Here is a 22,674-nt window from a genome sequence, read left to right on the forward strand (position 1 = left end):
GTTTGCATCATTAAATATCCTTGAAATAGATGGCAGCTAGTAGCAATTCCCTATCAATAAACAACAAAATGCATGAAAATTATTTTGATCCAGTCAAGAAGTGAAAAAGTGGGGCCTAAGTTGGCTCATTAAAGAAATTCCACCATTATTATATGCTCTATAGACTCAGAAATACAGGCAAGTTAATTCATTGCCAAACACCACCTCTGCCCAGAAACAGATAATTGTAGTAAGAAAAATAAATAAAACAGTATCAACATTTGAAGATATGCACAGCACCAAAAGGCAAAAAGCAGATAAAAAAAATGAAATTTAGCTACAATTGTTTCAGCCCATAAAGCACAATGAAAAAACTCACACTTTCTCATTCCAACTACAACTATTTGTCTTTAATACTTCCCATCCTACGTGAGATAAGTACATAGAGTAACAACATATAAAAGAGATTGTATATATGTGCATGCATATATGAGAATGGTAATTGTGCTGCCCCTTTTTAGTTAGGTGGCAGTTAGGACTTAGGACCCTAAAAAATCATAGTTTTAGGTGTTTTATGTTAAATCCCAACAGTTAGATGTGTTTATCATTGCTTATTAAGAAGCAAGCTTTGTTTCAAATTGATTTACTGTAAAAGAATATTTTACCATCAAATTTTAGTACAATGTCAACCATTGATTTTTTTCTCGCTTTAAAATACGCATATGAGCATAAAGATGCATAATCAAAAACGTGTTTTCTAATGAATAAACAATGATAAACACATCTAATGGCTCAGATCTAGCATAAAACACCTAAAACTATGATTTTTGGAATGTCCTAACTGCGACCTAACGAAAAAGGGGGCAGCACAATAACCTCTCTCTCTCTCTCTCTCTCTCTCTCTCTCTCTATATATATATATATATATATATATATATATATATATATCACAACCATGATAATGGATGAAATGATCCAACTGGATTAATCAGACGTGGATGAAATGATCCTACTGGATTAATCAGAAGTTCCCACCAGTACTAGTACCAGTGCCGACATGGTTATGGCAACTTTTTAGACCCATTTTACAGTCTCCATAGCAGTCCATCAACAGGAGGTATGCACAAAATTGCTGAAAAACTTGATTGGTAAAGAAATTGTTTCCACTCATCCCCTATGTCATCCCTATCTTCATACCCTTGGGATTTCATTCATGCAGGTTGTTTTGATCAAATCAGACTCAGCAGATGTGATCTACATCATTTATTTACTGAATATCAACATTTAAATAGCCAAAATTTGATTTGTGTGCAGGATTTTTTGGCAATTCAAAAATCAATGGTTGACAAAACACAAAATTTTGTCATTTAAAAAATCATATTTTTTTGTCAAAAAAATGCGATCAAGGGTCTATTCTTATTAAATTGACCATACTGAATTCATCTATAAGGTCAGATTTGATTAAAACAACTTGCATCATAAGATTTAAGAGGGGTATGAAGATGGGGGATGAGTGGAACCTAACTCGATTGGTAAAACCCAAACCCAGAAAATTATAATAAAAAGATTTGTAAAAAAAAAAGGTCAAAAGCACAAGCTCTAACTCCAAAGCATTCATAGTACCTACAAAAGCAATTATTAAAACCAAGAACATGCTAAAACCGAGACAAATACAGAAAATAACCACCCACATGACCAAAGCTTTTAATTTCAATGCTGAACATGCTAGATTCAGTCCAAGACTGTCACACTGAGAATCAACATAAGATCTAAGCTACCAAACAAGTAAACCACAGGACCACCCACATAATTAAACCTCTAATCTTCTTCATACATCATCTCTCTAATGGATGGTTTAGGAATGCAACAGTACAAAGCTCAATCCACAGAAGGTAGACTATTTGAATCAAGAAAAAACATCAATGCTCACATGCATAGCGAGCAATTTATCAAAATTTCTACACATATAGACCACACCATGGCATAGGATATTCATCCTCAACTCATTGTGCACCGAGTGTAGACTACTCAAACCTATAATTGTTGCTAACCATGGCTCCTAATCTAAGTACCTTTCATCACTAAAGCAGAGGCACCTGTTCCATAAAAGCATGCCATGCACCATTAGGCTATCATCCAAGTCAAGTGCCTGTAGCGTATCCATTTCGCCGCAACATGTATCCCAATTGCCAAAGCTGCGATAAGCAATGGGATTGGTTGTCTTCGAACAGCAGGCACATCTTCAACCCCAGCTTTGCTTTCAAGTGACCTCCAATGCTGATTAATAGCAAGAGCCATATAGGAAAGCATCACAAGTCCCCTGACCCACGGCTCCCCGATAGCAACCAACAATGCTGCCACAGGCAAGGCTGCCGATACAACATCTCTCTTTCTAACAAAGTGTGAAAAACAGAACATACCTATGAGAAGCAACCAAAATATCACCTCTGGAAGTAATCCTTGAACAGCCCCAAAGCTAACCAAACCAGCAAAAGTCAGAAGATAAGGCTGGCCACTGACAGAGTCTGGAACGACAGCTTCTGCAGTAGCAAGGACTGCTGATGTTAACAAGATGATAATGGTTAGCTCTCGTACCGGAGCAGCTGCAACTATACTGAAATAGATTGACCGAAGAGTGTAGAGGACAGTCTCAATTTGCCAGATAATAGCAGTGATGAGATCACCAGCATAATGGAATATGAAGGCCAAGATGAACTGCGAAATGTACTTTAGGAACCGAGGTATAGCAAGAACAAGTTTCTTCCAGTTTGTAAGTTCCCAGAGAACAGTCCGCCAAGCATAAACAAGAAATACAATGGCTGCAGATAAACAAGATAAAAACAAGTTATTTTGGGCCATGCCTGGTAAATCAAATTATTCCTCAACAAGGAAACATCACATTGAAAAGAATTATCTTTAGCAAAAGTGTTGTGCAGCATAAAAACTTAGTCACACCCTATGAATATGAACTAATATGAAAATTTCATTGGGGCATTCCCTACTTAGCGACGCGTTGTACTCTATAGGCCCGGAGGCAGTGATAAATGGGCAAGGGTTACTAGGTCATCGCCCAGAAGCGAGGCATCACACCGGCGCCCGGGTGTGGTGTCAAATAGGCAAGGGTTCTCTCACTTTGTTGGACGGGTGGGGGTAAAGAAGATAGTTCAAGACCATAAAATTAGGTTACCCACTTGAAACATAAGGTCATTAACTGGTAAGTTGGTAGAGTTAGTAGATGTTATGTGTAGGAGAAAGAATGATATTTTATGTCTACGAGAGACCAAATGGGTAGGTGAGAAAGCAAAAGTGATAGAATATTGGGGATATAAGATTTGGTATACAAGAATAAATAGGAATAAGAATGGAGTAAGGATCGTTATTAGTCGTGAGTTTATAGATAATGTAGTTTGAGGTCCGTAGGAAGGGTGATAGGATTTTACTTATTAAATTAGTATTAGGTACGGATATTATTAATATTATTAGTGTTTATGCACCTCAAGTAGGTTTAGATGATTCCATTAAGCGTTAATTTTGGGAAGATTTAGATGGAGTAGTACAAGGGATATCTTATGGAGAAATGCTTTTCATCGGCGGTGACCTTAATGGACATGTACGCATTAATATGAATGGATTTGAGAGTACCCATAGAGGCTATGGTATAGGAGAAATAAACGAAAGTAGAGAAAGGATTTTAGATTTTGGTTTGTCCTATGATATGATCTCAGCCAACACTTGGTTTAGGAAGTGGGAGTCTCACCTAGTAATATTTAAAAGTGGGGTTAATACGAGTCAAACAGATTTTTTCCTACTTAGAAAGAGAGATAGAGGTTGTTGCATCGATTGTAAGGTTATACCGGGAGAAAGTGTAGCTACACAACATAGAGTCTTAATTTTATATCTTAGATTTAGAAAATACTGCAAAAAGGGATAGACATAGGATAAATCCTAGAATTAAGTGGGGGGGCACTCAAAGGAGCTAAACAAAGAATGTTTGTAGAGCAGGTAGTTTAGGAAGTTGATTGGTGTCTCGAGGAGGATTCAGAATCAATGTGGAATAAGATAGCGGGTTACATGAGAAAGGTGGCTAAGGAGGTATTGGGTGAGTCTAAAGGCGGTGCACCGCTAGATAAGGATACATCATGGTGGAACGAGAATGTCAAATTAGCTATTAAGGTTAAAAGAGAGTGTTATAGAAATCTAAGTAATAGTCGTGATAATGAGAATTTGGAGAAGTATATGATAGAAAAGAAAGAAGCTAAAAAAGTAGTTCAAAACGCGAGGGATAAGGTATATAAGGAGGTTTATGACAAGTTGGATACCAAAGAGGGCGAGAAGGATATTTATAGGCTTGCAAAGATAAGAGATAGGAAATCGAGGGATCTGAGTATGGTTAGATGTATCAAAGATGAAACACAAAGGGTTTTAGTCAAAGATGAGGAGATTAAGAAGAGATGAAAAGATTATTTTGATAAGCTATTTAATGGAAGTCATGCTCAGGATCTTAGAGACTTCTCCATTCCTTTTCATGAGATGAATCGTGACTTCATGCGCAAGATTCAAAAGAAAGAAATTACAGAGGCTTTAAAGAAAATGAAATCAAGAAAGTCAGTTGGCCTAGATGGTATACCTATCGAGGCTTGGAAATGCTTGGGTGAGAAAAGTTTAGAATGATTGACAATCTTTTTAACAAGATTTGGCGGACAAATAAGATGCCTAATGAGTGGAGGAAGAGTACTTTGTTGCCTCTATATAAGAATAAGGGTTATATACAAGATTGCATAAACTATCGTGGTATAAAACTCATGAGTCATACTATGAAACTTTGGGAGAGGGTGATTGAGTATAGGTTGAGGAAGGTTGTCATGATATCGGAGAATCAATTTGGTTTTATGCCTGGAAGATCAACTATGGAAGCTATACATCTTCTTAGACAACTTATTAAGAGATTTAGAGAGAGAAACAAAAATTTGCATATGGTTTTTATTGATTTGGAGAAGGCACACGATAGAGTACTTAGGGATGTTCTCTGGTGGACAATGATGAAGAAAGGTGTTTTTCTTAAGTACATTAGTATAATTAAAGATATGTACGAAGGAGTAGTAACCAATGTCCGCACTTGTGGAGGGGTGACAACCAATTTTCCTATAACGGTTGGGTTACATCAAGGATCTGCATTAAGGCCTTTTATATTTGTTATAGTGATGGATGAGCTTACGAGATCAATTCAAGAAAATGTGTCGTGCTGTATGTTGTTTGCTGATGATATTGTTTTGATTGATGAGTCTAGAGCTGGGGTTAATGCTAAGTTAGAATTATGGAGACAGACATTGGAAGCAAGAGGTTTTAAGTTGAGTAAGAGTAAGACAAAATATATAAAATGTCGGTTTAGTAAGCAACAAAGTAATGATGGGAGTATAATGAAGCTTGGTGAGCAAGAAATACCGGTGGTCAATGGAACATATCATGAAATTTGATTTATATATATTACATACGTTGCAGAAGAAACAACACTTCATAATCTGCATGACTTCCAAATGCATTACATGACGTGGTAACATTAATTGAATAATCACGCAATACACGAAAAATAATCAACTATAATATTCTTAACCATACATGCCATCTTCAATTAGTTGTTCGTATGATGTAGGATGGCTTTGATGATTGTCATTTATAATCTTGACTGGGGACATGAAACTTAGTAGTGGAACTGATGTAGAGCAAGACCGGATCGGGTATGTACCACGTGACCAAGGCATGGCCAGGGAACCCGATCCAAAGGGGGTGGACGATCGGACCCAAGAGTTGGATCCGATTGCAGGTAAGGTGCATCGGCGCAGGGACGTGACCCTGCGTACCTACTCCAGACGAGGAACAACCCAGAACAGCATCGATCCAACTCCAGAATGAAGACGTCTCGGGTCCAGGATCGGACCCGAGACCCAGGTCCACTATCAGTCTTTAAAAACCCTCTTCTAGGGTTGCGTGAAAGAGAGAATCTTTAACATTAGAGCAACCTTCTTCTATTTTTCAGTCAGTAGTTTTCCTTTTGGTTTTTACTCCTTTTCTATTGTTTGTCTTTATTTTATTTATGTCCATCCTATTGTTCGATTGAGACTCATATTGAAATAAAAGCAAGTGCCATCATTTTTGGTGGACATTCCTCTTATTTTTTGCACATCGCACGATCGTGAGAGTCGTGCGATCATCTTCCGCAATCAAGTGCGTTGAAGCCAATCCACTCGCTCCATCAAAGTGGTATCAGAGCTCCAGCCCTCCTCCTTCGTCAACGGCATGGTGCAAGAAGCGAGGAACGATCCTACAAGCGGGAACGAGCGAGAGGAAACAGGTAACGAGGATCCGATGATGCGGATGATTGATATGATAACGAAGATCCAAGAAAATATGCTACGCGTAAGCAAGGACGTAGCCGACATGTCGAAATGTATGGACGGGATCGAAGGTCGGCTCGTCGCCCTTGAGTCGTCGGTGGAGCAACGCGCGACGTCAATGCAAAGAACGAGAGCGGGGTTGGATGACGTCGCAGCTGATCGTGTGAATGCAATACTCGAGGAAAAAGTCCAGCCGACACACCCTCATTCTATCCGCGCCACCGTCTCGCAACTGGTTCTTCGCCTCCATCTAGGTTCGGTAGAGGTTGCGACTCACACAGCCGGTACCCTCCAGCTGAACTAGGAGATCACGGTAGGACACCCGCACGTCGCGGGTGCGTTACCGCCCTGGCCTCGAGCCACAGGGGCTACGTTGCAGGCCAGACCGGGTCTACAAAACCCCATTGTCACTTTGGGTCCAGCCGCAGGCCTGGGTTCGTGGCCTCGAGCCACGGGGGCTGCGCCGCAGGCCGGGCTAGATCTGCAGGACCCCAGCGTCACGCTGGGTCCTGCCGCAGGCCTGGGTTCGTCAACCCGACCCGATAAGGACCCCCCTTTCCCTCCTGAGCCCGTGCGTGGAGGCCCCGTGGCAGCATACCCGCGAGCGGGAGCAGGGGGACCCCTGTGGATGGGTCCGAACCCAAGAGGGTCCAGACCGGACTTTGTGACAGCGGAACCCAGACCCGGATCTCGGGGACCATCCTTTGGGTCCTAGAGAGTGGGTCCGAGTCTCGAAGCCCCATTCCCGACCTACCAGTTGGGTTCGGTTTGTGGTTCGCCCCGAATCAGACCCAACCCACTACTTTTGAGCCCCAAAATAGATCTGATACTTATCCAAACCTATATCAGACTCAGACGGAGCTCCAGTTTGAATTTGAGCCGGGTCAAAACTAGACTCATCTTGTTATGGATCAAGGATAGAGTTCAAACCAGGCCTTCTCACACCACAACTCGATCCATGATCCTACCTATCCCATTCTGGGTCTGACGAATAGCTTAGGTTTTGACCCGATCCCGATCCAATCGGGTGAATCATCCCAGTATTACCCCAACCAAACCCAATACCCGTACCAGACCCAATCTGTTAACCCATCATCGATCCAGAACCCAGTTTCATACCCAACCCATTACATCTACCCTAACCCAAACCCATATTATCCCATTCCTACCCACCTAGAGCCCGAGACCCGACCAACCCATCCACCTTTAGTAGGCCCTCATGTCATACTGGTGCCACAACGCCAACCACAGATGGTTCCCACCCACGGGCAAGCCAGACCGAGGTAGTTTCCAACAACCGCCGTGCAAATTCAGCAGGGATCGGCGCGACCTGAGCGCCGACCACACGTCATTGGAGTTCGTCAGCACCAGCATCTAGGCGAGCAGTACCGCAAAAAGGGTGATGAAGCAGTGTTGGATGACGACGCTTTCTGGAACGAGTATCCGACAGGAATGGTGAAAACTCATCAGCAGAGAGCACCAGAGCACCCCTCCACCTACGGGTTGAAGCTAGACCTTCTGAAGTTCGTAGGACGATTCGATGCGGAGCAATTCTTCGACTGGGCCTATGTCATACAATTTTTCTTCGACTACCACACTGTAGCTGAGCACCGTCGTGTCTCTCTAGCGTCCACCCGGATGAGATGCCTAGCACATACATGGTAGGTTGAGCTGCAGAGGTCGAGGGAGCGGCAGAGACTAGAGCGCATACAAACATGGAAGGAGATGCAGAGGTTGATGCAGTCCAAGTTTGTGTTGTCAGACCACACTGAGAAAGCCTACAATGAGTACATGACCCTAAGTCAAGGCACTCGTACTGTGGCAGAGTACACTGCTGAGTTTCATCATCTATCCCTGCGAGTGTAAATCGAGAAGACCGCCCGTAGGTCACGAAGTACATTTCTAGTCTCTGTCCTGCTATTTCTGATGATTTCAGTTGTGTCACAGTCGAGTCATTGGATCAAGCAAACAGTTATGTTATGAATGTGGAGGAAAATTGAAAAGGAGGCAGGAATATCGAGTCTCCCGCAGTGACCAGTCCAGTCGACCCAAGTCAAGCTTCCCAACCAGAGGAGCGAGCTCCCCTAGGAAAGAAGACTCAAAGTCCACCCATAGAGTAGGTCCTAGCAAACCCGACCAGTCTTGACCCGCGTACCATACCAGATCTAAGGCGAAGCCTAGTGAGTCTACCATTTGTTGTTTTAGGTGTTAGGAGTTAGGTCATGTCGCGTCCAAGTACCCCACCGTGAACAAGAACACCCATTTCGTCGAGGGTATTGTTGAGTCAGCGTCTGATAGTGAAAGTGAGGGTGAGTCGTTGGTTGAAGGAGATGACGAGAGGGAAGTCGTAGAGTTCGACGGAAACGTCGAAAATTTATTGTCTATCCGTCATGTTTTGACCGCACCCTGAGAGTCGACCCCTGCAAAATGGTTGTGGAATAACAGTTTTAGAACTCAGTGCAATTGTGAGAAGCATGCATGTGATGTTATAATTGATACTGGGGCATGTGAGAATATGGTGTTCGAGAGTGTCGTGTCCACCTTGAACCTGAAAACAGAGAAATTGTCTCAACCATACAAGATGGCATGGTTCAAAAGAGGAAACGAGGTTCCTATCACTCAGCGTTGTTTAGTTCGGTTCTCCATGGGGGAGTATTACCACGATGAGGTGTGGTGTGATGTAGCCCTTATGAGTGCGTGTCACATTCTTTTGGGACGTCCCTGGCAGTTTGATCGCAAGACCACTCACGATGGCCATAGAAACACGTACTCATTTATTTTTAAGGGTCATAAAATAGTCATTTTCCCTATCAGGAAGATCGGTTTTCCGATTGTAGATAAGCCTGATCGAGTTCCCCGGCTCGCGGACCTATCTAAACGGTCTTTCTTGAGCCATTGTCGGGAGGATGATTATTGTTATACCCTGGTGGCTAAGTCATCGATGAGTACGTCGTTACCCGTTCCCGCAGACATCGCGCCCCTTGTTGAGGAGTTTCGCGACATTATGCTAGGCGACCTTCCTAATGGTCTACCTTCGATGAGGGTGGTGCAGCATGCCATTGATTTTGTCCCGGGGTCGAGTCTACCTAACCTCCCCGCGTATCGCATGAACCCCTCCGAACATGCCGAGTTATTGAGGCAGGTTCAGGAGTTACTGCAAAATGGTTTTATTCGTGAAAGTGTGAGCCCTTGCACAGTACCCGCCCTGCTCACTCCTAAGAAAGATGAGTCCATGCGCATGTGTGTCGACAGTAGAGCGATCAATCGCATCACTGTCAAATACGTTTTCCCATTCCTCGGTTGGATGATATGTTTGATATGTTGGTCAGTGCCTCTATTTTCTCCAAAATTGATTTAAAAAGTGGGTACCACCAAATCCGTATCCGGGAGAGGTATGAGTGAAAGACGACATTCAATACACGTGATGGATTGTATGAGTGGTTAGTCATGCCATTTGGGTTATCAAATGCCCCGAGTACTTTCATGAATATGATGACCCAAGTGTTGCGTCCTTGTATAGGAAAGTTTGTCGTATATTTTGATGACATTTTGATTTATAGTTCTTCTTTGTCTGATCATTTAAGTCATTTGTGTCAGGTCTTGAGATTTTAGGGAGGAAAAAGTTGTATGTCAATGCCAAAAAAGTGTGAGTTTATGACGTCAAGTGTTGTGTTTTTGGGTTTTATTGTGTCGTCTGATAGAGTTAAGGCAGATCCCGCCAAAGTCAGTGCGATTGTAGAACGGCCTACCCCAAAGACTATAGGAGAGATCCGTAGTTTCCACGGGTTAGCCACTTTCTACTGTCGTTTTGTGAGAAACTTCAGCACCCTCATGGCCCCTATCACGGAGTGCCTAAAGAGTACTAGTTTCCATTGAACGTCTACCGCGAGAAAGGCCTTCACGCTCATCAAAGAGAAAATGACTTGTGCCCCCGTCTTAGCCTTTCCTGATTTTAGCGCAGTCTTTGAGGTTGAGTGTGATGCCTCTAAAGTGGGAATTGGTGCAGTCTTGAGTCAGAACCACAGGCCCATTACTTTCTTTAGTGAAAAGTTGACTCAGGCTAGGTGTCAGTACTCCACTTATGATGTCGAGTTTTATGTCGTAGTACAAACTCTTCGTTATTGGAGGCATTATCTCATTTATAAGGAGTTTGTCTTGTACACGGATCATGAGGCATTAAAGTATTTGAATAATCAAAAGAAGTTGAGTGCTAGACATGCCAAGTGGGTCAGCTTCTTGCAAGAGTACACTTCACTATTCGCCATCAATCATGTACTCTGAACAAGGTAGCTAGCGCACTTAGCAGGAAAAATAGTTTTTTGATGACTATGTCAGTGCAGGTCATTGGGTTCGAGCAGTGCAAGGAGTTGTACCCAACAGACCCTGATTTCCAACAGGTCTGGGAAGGGTGTCTCTCCCCTGATAGCACAGTTGACCCACGGTTCAGTATACATAACGGTTATCTCTTTCGAGGTAATAAGTTATGTGTGCTTGCCTTCTCTCTTAGACTTCAATTGATTTCCGAGTTACATGAAAGGAGACTAGTTAGGCATTTTGGGCATGATAAGACATTCGCTCTATTAGATGAACGTTACTTTTGGCCCAAAATGCGCAAAGATGTTAAGTTTGTTCAAAGTTGTCGAGTGTGTCAAGTGTCCAAGGGTCGACGTCAGAATAGTGGTTTGTATACTCCGTTGCCCATCCCTGAGCGGCCCCGGGAACATGTGTCCATAGATTTCATTGTGGGTCTTCCCAAAACCTCGCGTCATTTTGATTCCATCTTAGTTGTGGTTGATTGATTTTCCAAGATGGCTATCTTTGTACCGTGTAAGCGAACCAACAACGCCTCGTTAGTAGCCTCGTACTACTTCAAGGACGTGGCCCGTTTTCATGTATTGCCCCACACGATCACCTCAGATCGTGACACGCGCTTTATGAGCCATTTTTGGACATCGTTATGGGCCTTATTGAAAACCAAGCTCAAGTTCAGCAGTGTATACCACCCACAAACCGATGGCCAAACGAAAGTTGTGAACCGCACCCTAGGAAACTTGCTAAGGAGTCTAGTTGGGGAAAATGTCAAAACATGGGACCTAGTCTTGCCGAAAGCCGAGTTCGCATATAACAGTTTCATCAACTGGTCCACAGGCAAGTCTCCTTTTCAAGTAGTTTATGGGCGGTCACCAACCCATGTAGTAGATCTAGCACCTGTGTCTAGTCTTCCGGACCAAGCCCCAGACGCATTTGATGTCGTTGAGTACATGCGTGATATCCAGAGACAGGTCCGAGCCAAACTTGTTGAAAGCTACGAAGCCTACAAAGCATTCGTAGACCAGGGTCTTCGTGATGTTCAATTTCAAGTTGGTCAGTTAGTATGGGTTTACCTGTGTCCAGAGCGTTTCCCAATGGGTACTTATGGTAAATTGAGTCCTAAGAAATATGGTCCCTTCAAGATCCTCCGACGACTAGGTCTGAATGCCTACCTCCTTGAACTACCTGAAGATTGACACATCTCGCCTATCTTCAATGTGTCTGATCTATATGCTTACTGTGGAGACAACAAGTCGTCAGAGCCGACTTCTTCCCAACCAGGGGAGAATGATGCAGAGCAGGACCAGATCGGGTATGTACCACGTGACCAAGGCATGGCCAGGGAACCCAATCCAAAGGGGATGGACGATCAGACCTAGGAGTTGGATCCAATCGCAGGTAAGGTGCATCAGCGCAGGGACGTGACCCTACGTACCTACTCCAGACGAGGAACAACCCAGAACGTCACCGATCCAGCTATAGAATGAAGACGTCTCAGGTCCAGAATCGGACCCGAGACCCGGGTCCACTATCAGTCTTTAAAAACCCTCTTCTAGGGTTGCGTGAAAGAGAGAATCTTTAACATTGCAGCAGCCTTCTTCTATTTTTCTGTCAGAAGTTTTCCTTGTGGTTTTTACTCCTTTTCTATTGATAGTCTTTATTTCATTTATGTTCATCCTATTGTTCGATTGAGATTCATATTGAAATAAAAGCAAGTGCCATCATTTTCGGTGGACATTCCTCTTATTTTCTGCACATCGCACGACCGTGAGAGTCGTGCCATCATCTTCCGCAATCAAGTGCGTCGAAGCCGATCCCCTCGCTGCATCAAGAACATACAATTTGCTTTCATTAACATGATATATATATATATATATTCTTAACAATAGTGTTAGGGGACTTCTTGGTACATCATGCTATTGCTCTAGGTTTGCATACAATTACATTGATCTTAGTAAAAGGTGCTTTTAGATGCACATGGTTACAAGTTAATGCTAGATAAAAAAGGTTTCAGGACGAGGTGGTACTTGTGATATTTCGGCTTGAGAGACATTTTATTTGGCAGTTTTTTGAATGTTAAATACCATTGGAGGGGTTTCCTTCTATTGGCATTGGAAGCATATCACATTATGGCAGGCTAATGTTTCTCAATATATATATATATAGAGAGAGAGAGAGAGCTCTTTTATATTAGGGAAATTTACATTTAGGCGCCTAACTTACTGAAAATTTAAGTTTAATAGAAGTATTCAAAGTTTTAATACAGCCACCTAACTTATTAGGAAATTACTCATATCACTGCCCTGGTTTCCGTTTGAATATGAGAAGGTACATACCCTATTAGTTTTAATTACTCAATTTTGCACCTTCTCTTTTTTGTTTTCATCTTAAGTTCTCAGCTTCTGCAACTCAGTTAGGGCTTCCATCATTGAGGCTCCTAATGTTCTTCCACCATTGAAGTGTTGTTACAAGGACACTGGCAACTAGAGGCAAGGGTGAGGATTTGTTTTCAGGTGACGGAGAGCATCTCTCTCTCTCATTGGAGGGTCGATTACCAGTGTCTTGGATGATGGGTCTGATTCTGGTGTGATGATAGTGATGGCACGGGTGACAGCAATTTAATCTCATCCAAAATGGAACATACAAAGGCATAGACGAACACTAGAAGCTGAAAAACAAAAGGAAAAAAAAGAAAAAAAGAACTTCCATAGTGTGCATTATAATTGGATGTTAAGGCAAGAAAATGTTCACCTACATTTATTTTCACCGTGTTACATTAGAAACACTTCTAATAAGCTATAAAAGAGCAGATATTAAAAAAAAAAATCCAATGATCCAACGAACCATAGCAAAGAAATTACATGTAATAAAACATGAAAGTGGTTACTGCATGAATATGATGTAACTTAGGCACACAGGCAAGAGAGCCAATGATGAGATTGAGGGGGTAAGAACCAAATATGATGAAAACATTAAGGACAACGACCAAAAGTCATTTCCAATCTCAGCCACCAAAGGAAGAGAACAATGAGAACATGCACAAAGACATGGGCATGATGTTAACAACTTCTACAATTCAAACCTGTCATACTCAAAATGGTACATAGGAAAAGCATCTGGAAGACTGAAGTTGACAGTCTATCTGAGGAAAAGTGCAAATGGAGCAGAAGATTACTGCAACCACATCTACAGGTCATGCACATTTTAGATGTCATCTAAAGGCCAAATATGTGCATATAACTATTCTATACATCTATAGCGCATCTACAGAAAACAGATTTTGGACTTTTTCTTTTTCCATTACAAAAGATTGATCATAATAGACAATAAAAAAATGTTTGATTTCAGATCCCTTGATCATGTAAATTCCTTGTGCAAGTGATTCATTCACCTATTATGTTAGGTTGAAAAAGGGTAAATTTGAGAAGGATTCACTCTGTCACCTATGTCACATGGACACTCCATTTTGGCTTGTGTATAGTGTCCCCTTATATGCTAGTCATATTGAAAACTTCATGAAAACAACCATATACACATATCTGCAGCCGTATCCATGTGACATAATCTGTCATTTAAGTATGCTCAGGGTTGTCCGTAGTCAAATCTGTCCAAGAACTTACATGGTATTAAGTTACTGTTCCAGTCAAGTAAACAATGAAGCTGATGTATGGATAGTATTGTATTTTAAGATTGAGAGAAACCTTGAAACAGTATAAAGGCATGAAAATGACAGATTCAATTAGAGGTTTTAAGTGTTTTATGATAGATCTGAACCGTTAGATGTGTTTAGCATGCTCGATTTAGTGGGAAGCGACTCTTAGATCACATTTTTTTGATGAAAAAGTATATTTTTATGAGCCGAAAAAAACTAGTACCTTCATAGCCAATTGATTTTGGATCACCGGGAAAAACCTGTATACAGGTCAGATTCCAGTGATCCAAAAGCCGGTTCCCACTAAACAAAACCTATAGATCACATCTACAGTGTTAGACGTGAAAAAACATACTTTAACCTACGATTTTTGAATGGGCCTAATGAGACCTAACGAAAAAGGGGGCCTAAGGAACGCATTACTCTCTCTCTCTCTCTCTCTCTCTCTCTCTCTCTATATATATATATATATATATATATATATATATATGTTGAGATGTTGGAATCCTCATCAAGTAAAACCCATGGTGCAAAAAAGTGTGCAATTGCACTGGGCTGTATTTACAAGTACATAAATGCTTGCATGGATGTCAACAGCCACAAATCAGACCCAGCATGCAGTTTTTAAAGAAATAACAAAATTGTGAATTTTGTTTGGGTAAAACATACCAATCAACCAAGGCCATCTAACAGGACGATCAGGAGCTTCGGTAGTTAAATGCCTGAACCTTTCTGGAAGTGTACTTGTCCTTCTTGCTTCTCTTTCTGCTTCATCAATGTAATCTGTCAAGTTATCCTCTTCATTTGCAGCATGAGTAGTAACTCTAGCCTTTCTGTCAAAGGAGAACACTGAACAGGAAGAATAGGAGGAAGAACCAAGGAACAACCTGCGACCTCCAAAGCAGTTCAGCATCTGAATTCTATTATTTACTGTCCATCTCCTAGTAGGGAAAGCTCTTGAAGAATATGAGCTAAGGTCACGGGAATGAATGATTGGTACAGTTCTTGGGGTTGCATTTGGGCAACAGAGAAAAGAATGAGACATTATGATGGAAAGCAGAAGGCCACAATCAAGTTTCTACATTACAGAAAAATATGCTGTTATGTAGATATCAATCATGCAGATGATTGGAGTTCAATATGATAAATAGAATTTGAATACAATAACATGGTTAGATGATGTGGCATGTTTTATGTGGGAAAATCACATTCAGATGGCATTCCCTGGAATTTTCTGCAAAAAAAAGGGAAAAACAAAAACCCAGCAAGTCAACGGAGGAAAGAATCTGTTAGAGATTGTGCACCTTTCTAGCCAAAGGTAAGCATAAAAATTTTGATTTTTTGCGTAACTTTAAAACATCAACAGTCAAAGATATGCAGTGGCAACAGTCATGCTATTTAGTCTCTTCACGTAATTGACATTAAAGATGCAAAGAATGTTTCGGCAACACAAGCTAGTGCTCTTAATACAGTTTGCACCAAAACTTTGACCAGAAAGCATATGGCACGTACTGGTTCCTACTTCCTAGTCCTTCAGTGAAGAATAAACTATGCTTCAGGGTTCATGAATCTTCAAGTTGGTCCAACTCTTAATAGGACTCCAGCTAAAGTCAAGTGCTACGGACACAAAAATGGATGTGAATCAAGTATGCATACTTTACACATCAAGGAATTGAAGAATGTGTAGAAGAAAAAATTAAGTCTAACATGGGTTTTCCTAATGGACCTGAACTCAGGTCAACCTATAGCTGATGCAAACCAAGGAAGAAAGAGGCCTCCTAGTTTGGAGGCAAACCCCAAGTTATCCTCCCTCTCAGTTTCCAAATTGCATGTTAGGCCAATTCTACTCAAAATTTAATACAAGAGTTTTGGCAGTCCAAATTTCTTATTCCATTTGCTAAAGTTCTGGTCTCACCCCTCCAATATAATAACAGAATACTAGATTTCCCATTTGTCATCCATTTTGCGACACCAAACAAGCTAAAATTTGTCCACATAGATATCAGACCACTTATTGAACAATAATTGACCATCATATGAACTATGAAGCGACAAGACCAATGATCTCCTAGTGGATGTCCATAATCTCCCAAAATCAATCCAACTTCTTCGAACTCGGAATCTGAATGGCTACTAAACCAACAGAATGAGTCACACAGTACAGTTCTGTCCACAACTGTCTAGAAAGGTGCAGGTCTCATCATGTTTTATGATAAGCACACAAATGGTTCAGCTTATACAGAGGGGTTTAGAAAGCTTTAAGGGACTCTGCCTCTGTGTGTGTGTGAGTGCGTGCATGTGTGTTATATTAAATTTGAGAAAAAAATGCATATGATATACATAGTATGCATAAGATCAAAACATAATTCATGGTATAAAAAATATGCAACCGCATAGAAGAAACCAGCAATACCATTGTTGACAATATTATTAAGGTCATTCTGATATATCTGTTTGCACAGTTCTAGAACATCTCAACAATCCTTCTACTTATGTTATGAAAGAACTGGTAATTCCTTGAGAAGCCGCATACATCAAACACATAATCACTCATCCACAGACAAATGTGATGAGTTTATTTCCTCTCTCACATTAAGAGAAAATTGTGACTCGACTTTCCCTACCAATGTCTCCCTCCCAATCCCCACTTCCCTTCCCCCAAAAAAGGCCTCACTTTGTATCCACCACTGGACCTAGAATCCTCCAAATGCCACATCAAATGCACTACTTCATTGATGCATCAGTCTAAATCCTGCCTCCTAATTGACTTTAAAGATCAAATACAAATTCAATCCCTGTATCCATCATCACCTATCATGTATATACAAACTGAGCAACTTCAAATGCAGTTATTCAAGTGAAAACGGGATACTGTAGAATATAGTGTTCTGGACTACAACGAAGTACCCCAGCTTATCCCAATTAGCGGGTGAATCCACAACACCCTCTTAGAGGGGTACTTGGATGCATTATTAGAGGACAAATTGAGATAAATATTGGAATTTGTATTAGAGGACAAATAGGGTGGTCTAAATACTAAGTGAACACACGACAAACTCATGCAAAAGGGAGAAATATGAAAGAAAAAAACAGAATAACAGTGACCAATATGCAACAAAGAAACAGAAAACCCATAACCACGACGATAAAAGATGGAAACGGGAAAAGCGAGAAAATGAGAAAAAAGAAGGATTTTCAGGATTTGGGTAACAAGGAAAAAGGATCAAAATACTGGGAAAACAAGAAGAGGAAAAAAACAGTACATTGAAAAAACAATTAATAGAGAAGAATGGTGATTTGGGATCAAGTCCAAAACTTAATAAATCACAACAAAACACTAAACCCATCTGCTAAACTCCTCCAAAAACTCCCAAACTCGAAGCGATTGACTGCTAAAGCACCAGAATCACGATAATCTGAAAGAAAAAACGTGATTAACACAAGCAACGCAAGGTTTTGAGCTCGCCATCATACCTTTGTGAAGCGTCGACGGAGAAGAGAGAGAGACCCAGCTGAAGAAGATAGGGCACGCCAGTGGGTCGGGTCTGACCCACGCCCCGATCTATGAGACCCGGAGGCTGAAGCAATGGGGTAAGTCATAAAAAGGAGAAACTGTTTTTAATACACGGTAGTTTTTTGGTGAAGGAAAAGAGGTAAAATAGTTTAGTCCCATATGGAAGAAACGAAAGGGAAGGAGGGATTGCGAGTGTCTATAAAAGGGAAAGAATGTGGGGGCCAGGGGGTGATGAATCATCTATCCTGACGGGGTGTATCAGTGAACAAGAAGCCCGATGGGCTAAATTAGGTGGCCTCCATTGCACTTGGGAGCAGCGTCTCTCAACCATCTTCCCGAGTGGGCGTCATGACTTTGACTCGTTATGATAAGAATGTTGAGTTTTGGTGATCTGTTAAGAAAACAAAGGGTTTGGACTTAGGTTTAGGTTTATTTGATATACTGCGTTTGGTAACCAAGACTAAATTTTTTGACCTAAACCAATTAATAAGGTCAACTGCAATTTTAAAAGCATCAACTCTAAATTTTTCATCAAGACCAGCATAAAATAGCAGGGTCAGACCTAATTTAACATGTTTGTGCTTTCTCTCAACTATACAATTTTGTTGAGTGTAAAGACAAGAGATCCATCATAAAAGAAATAGATCTTTAATTTTCTTATGATTTTTCAAAACATAAAAAACAGGATATCCTAAACGCCAATGTCAGATTTCATCATAAAACTGAAACTTAGTTGTGCCTATTCTAGCAAATCAAACTATAGGAGATGACACTTTTTTATCACGTTATACGAACGATCATGAATATGGTCCTCCCTTAAATGATCTTCTTAGGAGAGTAGTCCCGCTCTTCGATTCTTTTATATAAAACTCATTAACATCAAACTGGAATAAACATTGATTATCTTTTACAAAACGAGATACTGATAAGAGATTTTTCTTAATAGAGGAAATAAGACGCACATTTCTTAATTTAAAACTTTTATTATCATGACGCAATAAAAGATTACATTTGTTGATAATGGATAATTGTGTACTACTTTCGACCATGACACCATCAGTACCTTGATACTCAGTTTTATTTTTCATACTTTAATCTTGACTCATAATATGATGTGAAACTTCATTATCGAAAAACCTGACAGAATCTCGCATGTTGTTGAGTATTGTTGAGTACCATAGTTGCAAAGGCTTTTTGAAATGTCATAGCAAGTGCGGGCTGTGTGATTATGCTGACTTCAAAACTGACAAATAACTTGTCCTTTTGGATTTTGATGATCCAAAGGACCGACCAACCCCTCTGAATCGACCTTTACCTTTGCCAGGGGGTCCTCCTTTGTTGTGTCCTCTCTGAGAGAAAAAGGCAATGGAGGAGGTTTCTCCATGTGAAGATTGGTTGTTTCCATGCAGAGATTGACTGTTTATTATTTGTAACATTTTCTCTTAGTTAATCGATATTTCATAAATATCCATAAATGTGGGTAGACTATCGTGAGTGGTAACTGAGGTGACAAATCTCTCATAATCCCTTGATAGATCATTCAAAGTATAGTGAACAAGATTCTCTTCAGGGATAAGTTCATAAATGTTCGTAAAGAATATGAACAAAAATTTATGTAATCGAGATACTTTACTATACTCTTATCTTCCTTAATATCTTGAAGCTTTTTCTAGTAGTTCATTATGAGCAGTGCATATTCGAACAATTTGGCCTAACACAGACTCAGTAACAGTGGCATGAATCCAACTCAAAGCAAACTGATTTGCTCTTCCAAACAAGATTAATCAGGATTTAGTTTCATATCATTTCCTTCTTGAACAAACTTGTTTGGTGCAAGAAAAAATTCATCAGCATATTTGAACAGATCCTGAGAGAACATAACAACCTCAATTTGAGACTTTCATAAAAAGTAGTTATGTATGTGATGAAAACACATTTCATTGAATGGAAGAGTTTGGCATGAGAGAAGCAACTATGGAAGACGATGACATAAAACCAGAGGTCATGAATGATAAAAAATGAACAGGGCATGAAAACCAAGGTGATCAAAGGGTTATGGCTCTCATACAATAAAGAAACACCGATATTGAAAAGAACAATCACACGATAAAACACAAACTCTTACATGGTTCGGTCAATGTGACCTACGTCCACTAACTACTCTATCTAGACGATTTCTAGAGAGAGGTTTCCTTGCTTATTATAATAAGTTACATCACCAAGAGTCCTGTTACATTGATGTTTATCTTGAGAGCATACATAAGAGTTTTGAACTCTACAAATTTCATTTGGATTATACAAATAGAGTTTTGAACTCTACAAATCGCATCTCACCCTATTGAAACTTCATGTGGATCAATTTCTTTTATGAGAGTCTGTTCTGATCCATTATTATTGACATTTACCATCTAGTAGCCGGATCTATGAAAACATGAGTGTGTACCACCGTATGGTATCATGATACATAATCACCATATATTTTTTTAACATATATGTATATATATATATGAAAACAGAAACCTACAAAATACAAAACCTATTAAATGGAATATCCTATTAGATTTTCATGAATTTTTTGTGCTTTTTCCAAAATTCTAACTATAAAGATGTGATCTACATGCTTATTTTTATAGGAATCACTTCTTGAAACATTTGATTCTGATGCATGAATAGGTTTTTATAAGGTTTCAAAAATCATCAGCCTACAATTTTCAATCGCGCTGAATGGGGTTGAAATTTAAAAAAAAATACCAAAAATCCACTATCATGTCTCATTTAATAGGTTTTGTATTTTGTAGGTTTCCATTTTCCTGCATATATATATATATATATATATATATATATATATATATATATATATATATATATATATATATATATATATATAGAGAGAGAGAGAGAGAGAGAGAGAGAGAGAGAGGGGATTACCCTCGTAATTTTATCATCCTTGCCGGGTATGGTTTTCTCGTCTTGGTTCTTGGTTTGCTCGGAGTCAGGCAAACTATATTCATTTATTATACCCAGTTGGTTTTTGTGCCTTTAAAAGTCTTTCCTTTATAATAAACAACTGATTTCTTCACTCCAATGGAGTAATTGTTGTGGTCCAAGATGTACTGTTCAGAACCAGTGACTTTCCAGTAGCCCTCCCCAGAAACCTTGTGTACGTATGTGTGGAGAGATAGAGAGAGCCCAACGCCCCAAAATAAATAAAAAAATTCAACGTAAAGAAAAGAAGAACAAGATTATGCAATACTTCCAGTTTTTGGCCCTGTTTTTCCTTTCATAAAAAAAGACCAAGAACAGGAAGGGTTACATAATCTTATTTTTCCATTTGTTAATGCAATTCAAAGATTTGTAGCACCATGATTTAAATATCAATAATAACAACAGTATCGCCAACATTTACAGGTAGAATATCATTACTCTTACCATTATCATTGAAAATAATTTTTTCGTCCACTTATTGATGAAATTCGAACATTTTGCAAAACCATGAATGGCAATTTATTATCAATATATCATAGTTATTATTATTAAGAGGAATCTTGAACCATTTATTCATGGAAATCAAACATTGGCAACACAGTGATTTAATCAAAGCATCTTTTTCCAGGAAAATGACTAAGCCACGTTCCAATGGAAAAGATGGTGTTCAGATAAAAGATGCACATATTCATTCAGTTAAATTGAAATCAACTGAAAATTGAAGATTTCACTACCACAAAAGTGATCTTTAGCCACGGCTATAAAGATCAGAACTTACCGTGCACAAAGACCAACTGGGTGATGCATGCATACCGTTTGCCTGTCACCGAACACACCAAGAACAAAACAAGAAAACCAGACTTGCAAGGATGATAAAAATATAAAGGCAGCCTATCTATACAAGAAAACCAGAGAGAGAGAGAGAGAGAGAGAGTATTTAACACCATCATGGGTAAGGAACTCTCCAACTCATAGTGGGAAATTTTGTTTTGATTGTATTTAACTCCATGATAAAATGGTAGGAATAGACTTATGAATCGTATTTTTTCAATGTAAAAATAAGATTATGAGTTCTAAAAATTTGGTACATTATTGGCCGCAGTTGATTTTTCAACTCCTCTAAAATCTTATATGCACGTTGGAATATCATAATCCAATCATTTTTTCTATTTTAACCCAAATATCTAGATCACATATGGGGTCAGATGTGTAAAAAAAAAAAATTAAAATATTATTATTTTTTGCTATAGGGTTCTTTACCCACACGCACACACACACACACACACACATATATATATATATATATATATATATAAAAACTGGTAAAAGCCTACCACTTTTTCCGCCTACTGTCAGCCTACTAACGGTGAATAGGTGTTTTAGGGTTGTTTTTGCAAATCTGACCCTGCAGATGTGTTTGGCATAGTCGATTTGCCAGAAAATGACACTTGGATCATGTTTTTTAATAAAAAGGATTTATTAAGCATTGAATATTTTTGAAAATTATAAACTATTAATTTTTAAATCCTATAAAAACCTAACTTTGTGTCAGAACTCGATGATCCAAGAGTAGCTTCCTATAAATTCAAGCATGTAGATCACATTTGTATGGTCATATTTTACAAAAAAAAAAAAAACTTCCAAAACCGAGCAGGCTGGTGGTAGGCTAGAAAAGTAGTAGGCACCTAAAATATGTTTGCTGAAAATATGTTTACTGGAGTATATATGAACTGTGATTTTTTAGGCCTTTTTTGTTTTTTTTTTTCTTAAATTTCACCATGCAGATGTGATCTACATGCACGGTTTTATAGGGACTAGCTCTCAGACCGTCTGATTAGGAT

At 39.7% G+C, this 22,674-nt stretch overlaps 1 protein-coding gene across 1 annotated transcript; it reads right to left on the bottom strand.

Moving 5' to 3' along the window:
• Positions 1–1,786: 1,786 nt before the first annotated feature.
• On the bottom strand, positions 1,787–17,901 carry LOC149844519 (uncharacterized). The gene is made up of 3 exons (XM_089994653.1): positions 17,809–17,901; positions 15,004–15,568; positions 1,787–2,798 (listed from the first exon to the last, which is right to left on the bottom strand). The coding sequence occupies exons 2-3, from the start codon at positions 15,377–15,379 to the stop codon at positions 2,104–2,106; spliced, it is 1,071 nt and encodes a 356-aa protein (XP_089850779.1). The 5' UTR covers positions 15,380–15,568; positions 17,809–17,901; the 3' UTR covers positions 1,787–2,103.
• Between the last annotated feature and the right edge of the window lie 4,773 nt (positions 17,902–22,674).

The sequence above is a fragment of the Nuphar pumila genome, chromosome 2 (assembly GCF_984573655.1).
Source record: "Nuphar pumila chromosome 2, dmNupPumi1.hap1.1, whole genome shotgun sequence".
In the NCBI taxonomy this organism is placed as follows: domain Eukaryota; kingdom Viridiplantae; phylum Streptophyta; class Magnoliopsida; order Nymphaeales; family Nymphaeaceae; genus Nuphar; species Nuphar pumila.

Bases quoted from the DNA above. Each gene is read 5' to 3' on its own strand.
- LOC149844519 (XM_089994653.1), bottom strand. From the start codon at position 15,379: ATGTCTCATTCTTTTCTCTGTTGCCCAAATGCAACCCCAAGAACTGTA. The intron at 2,799-15,003 runs GTATGTTTTACC...GTTTATCTGCAG, and splicing joins TAGATGGCCTTGGTTGATTG to CCATTGTATTTCTTGTTTAT.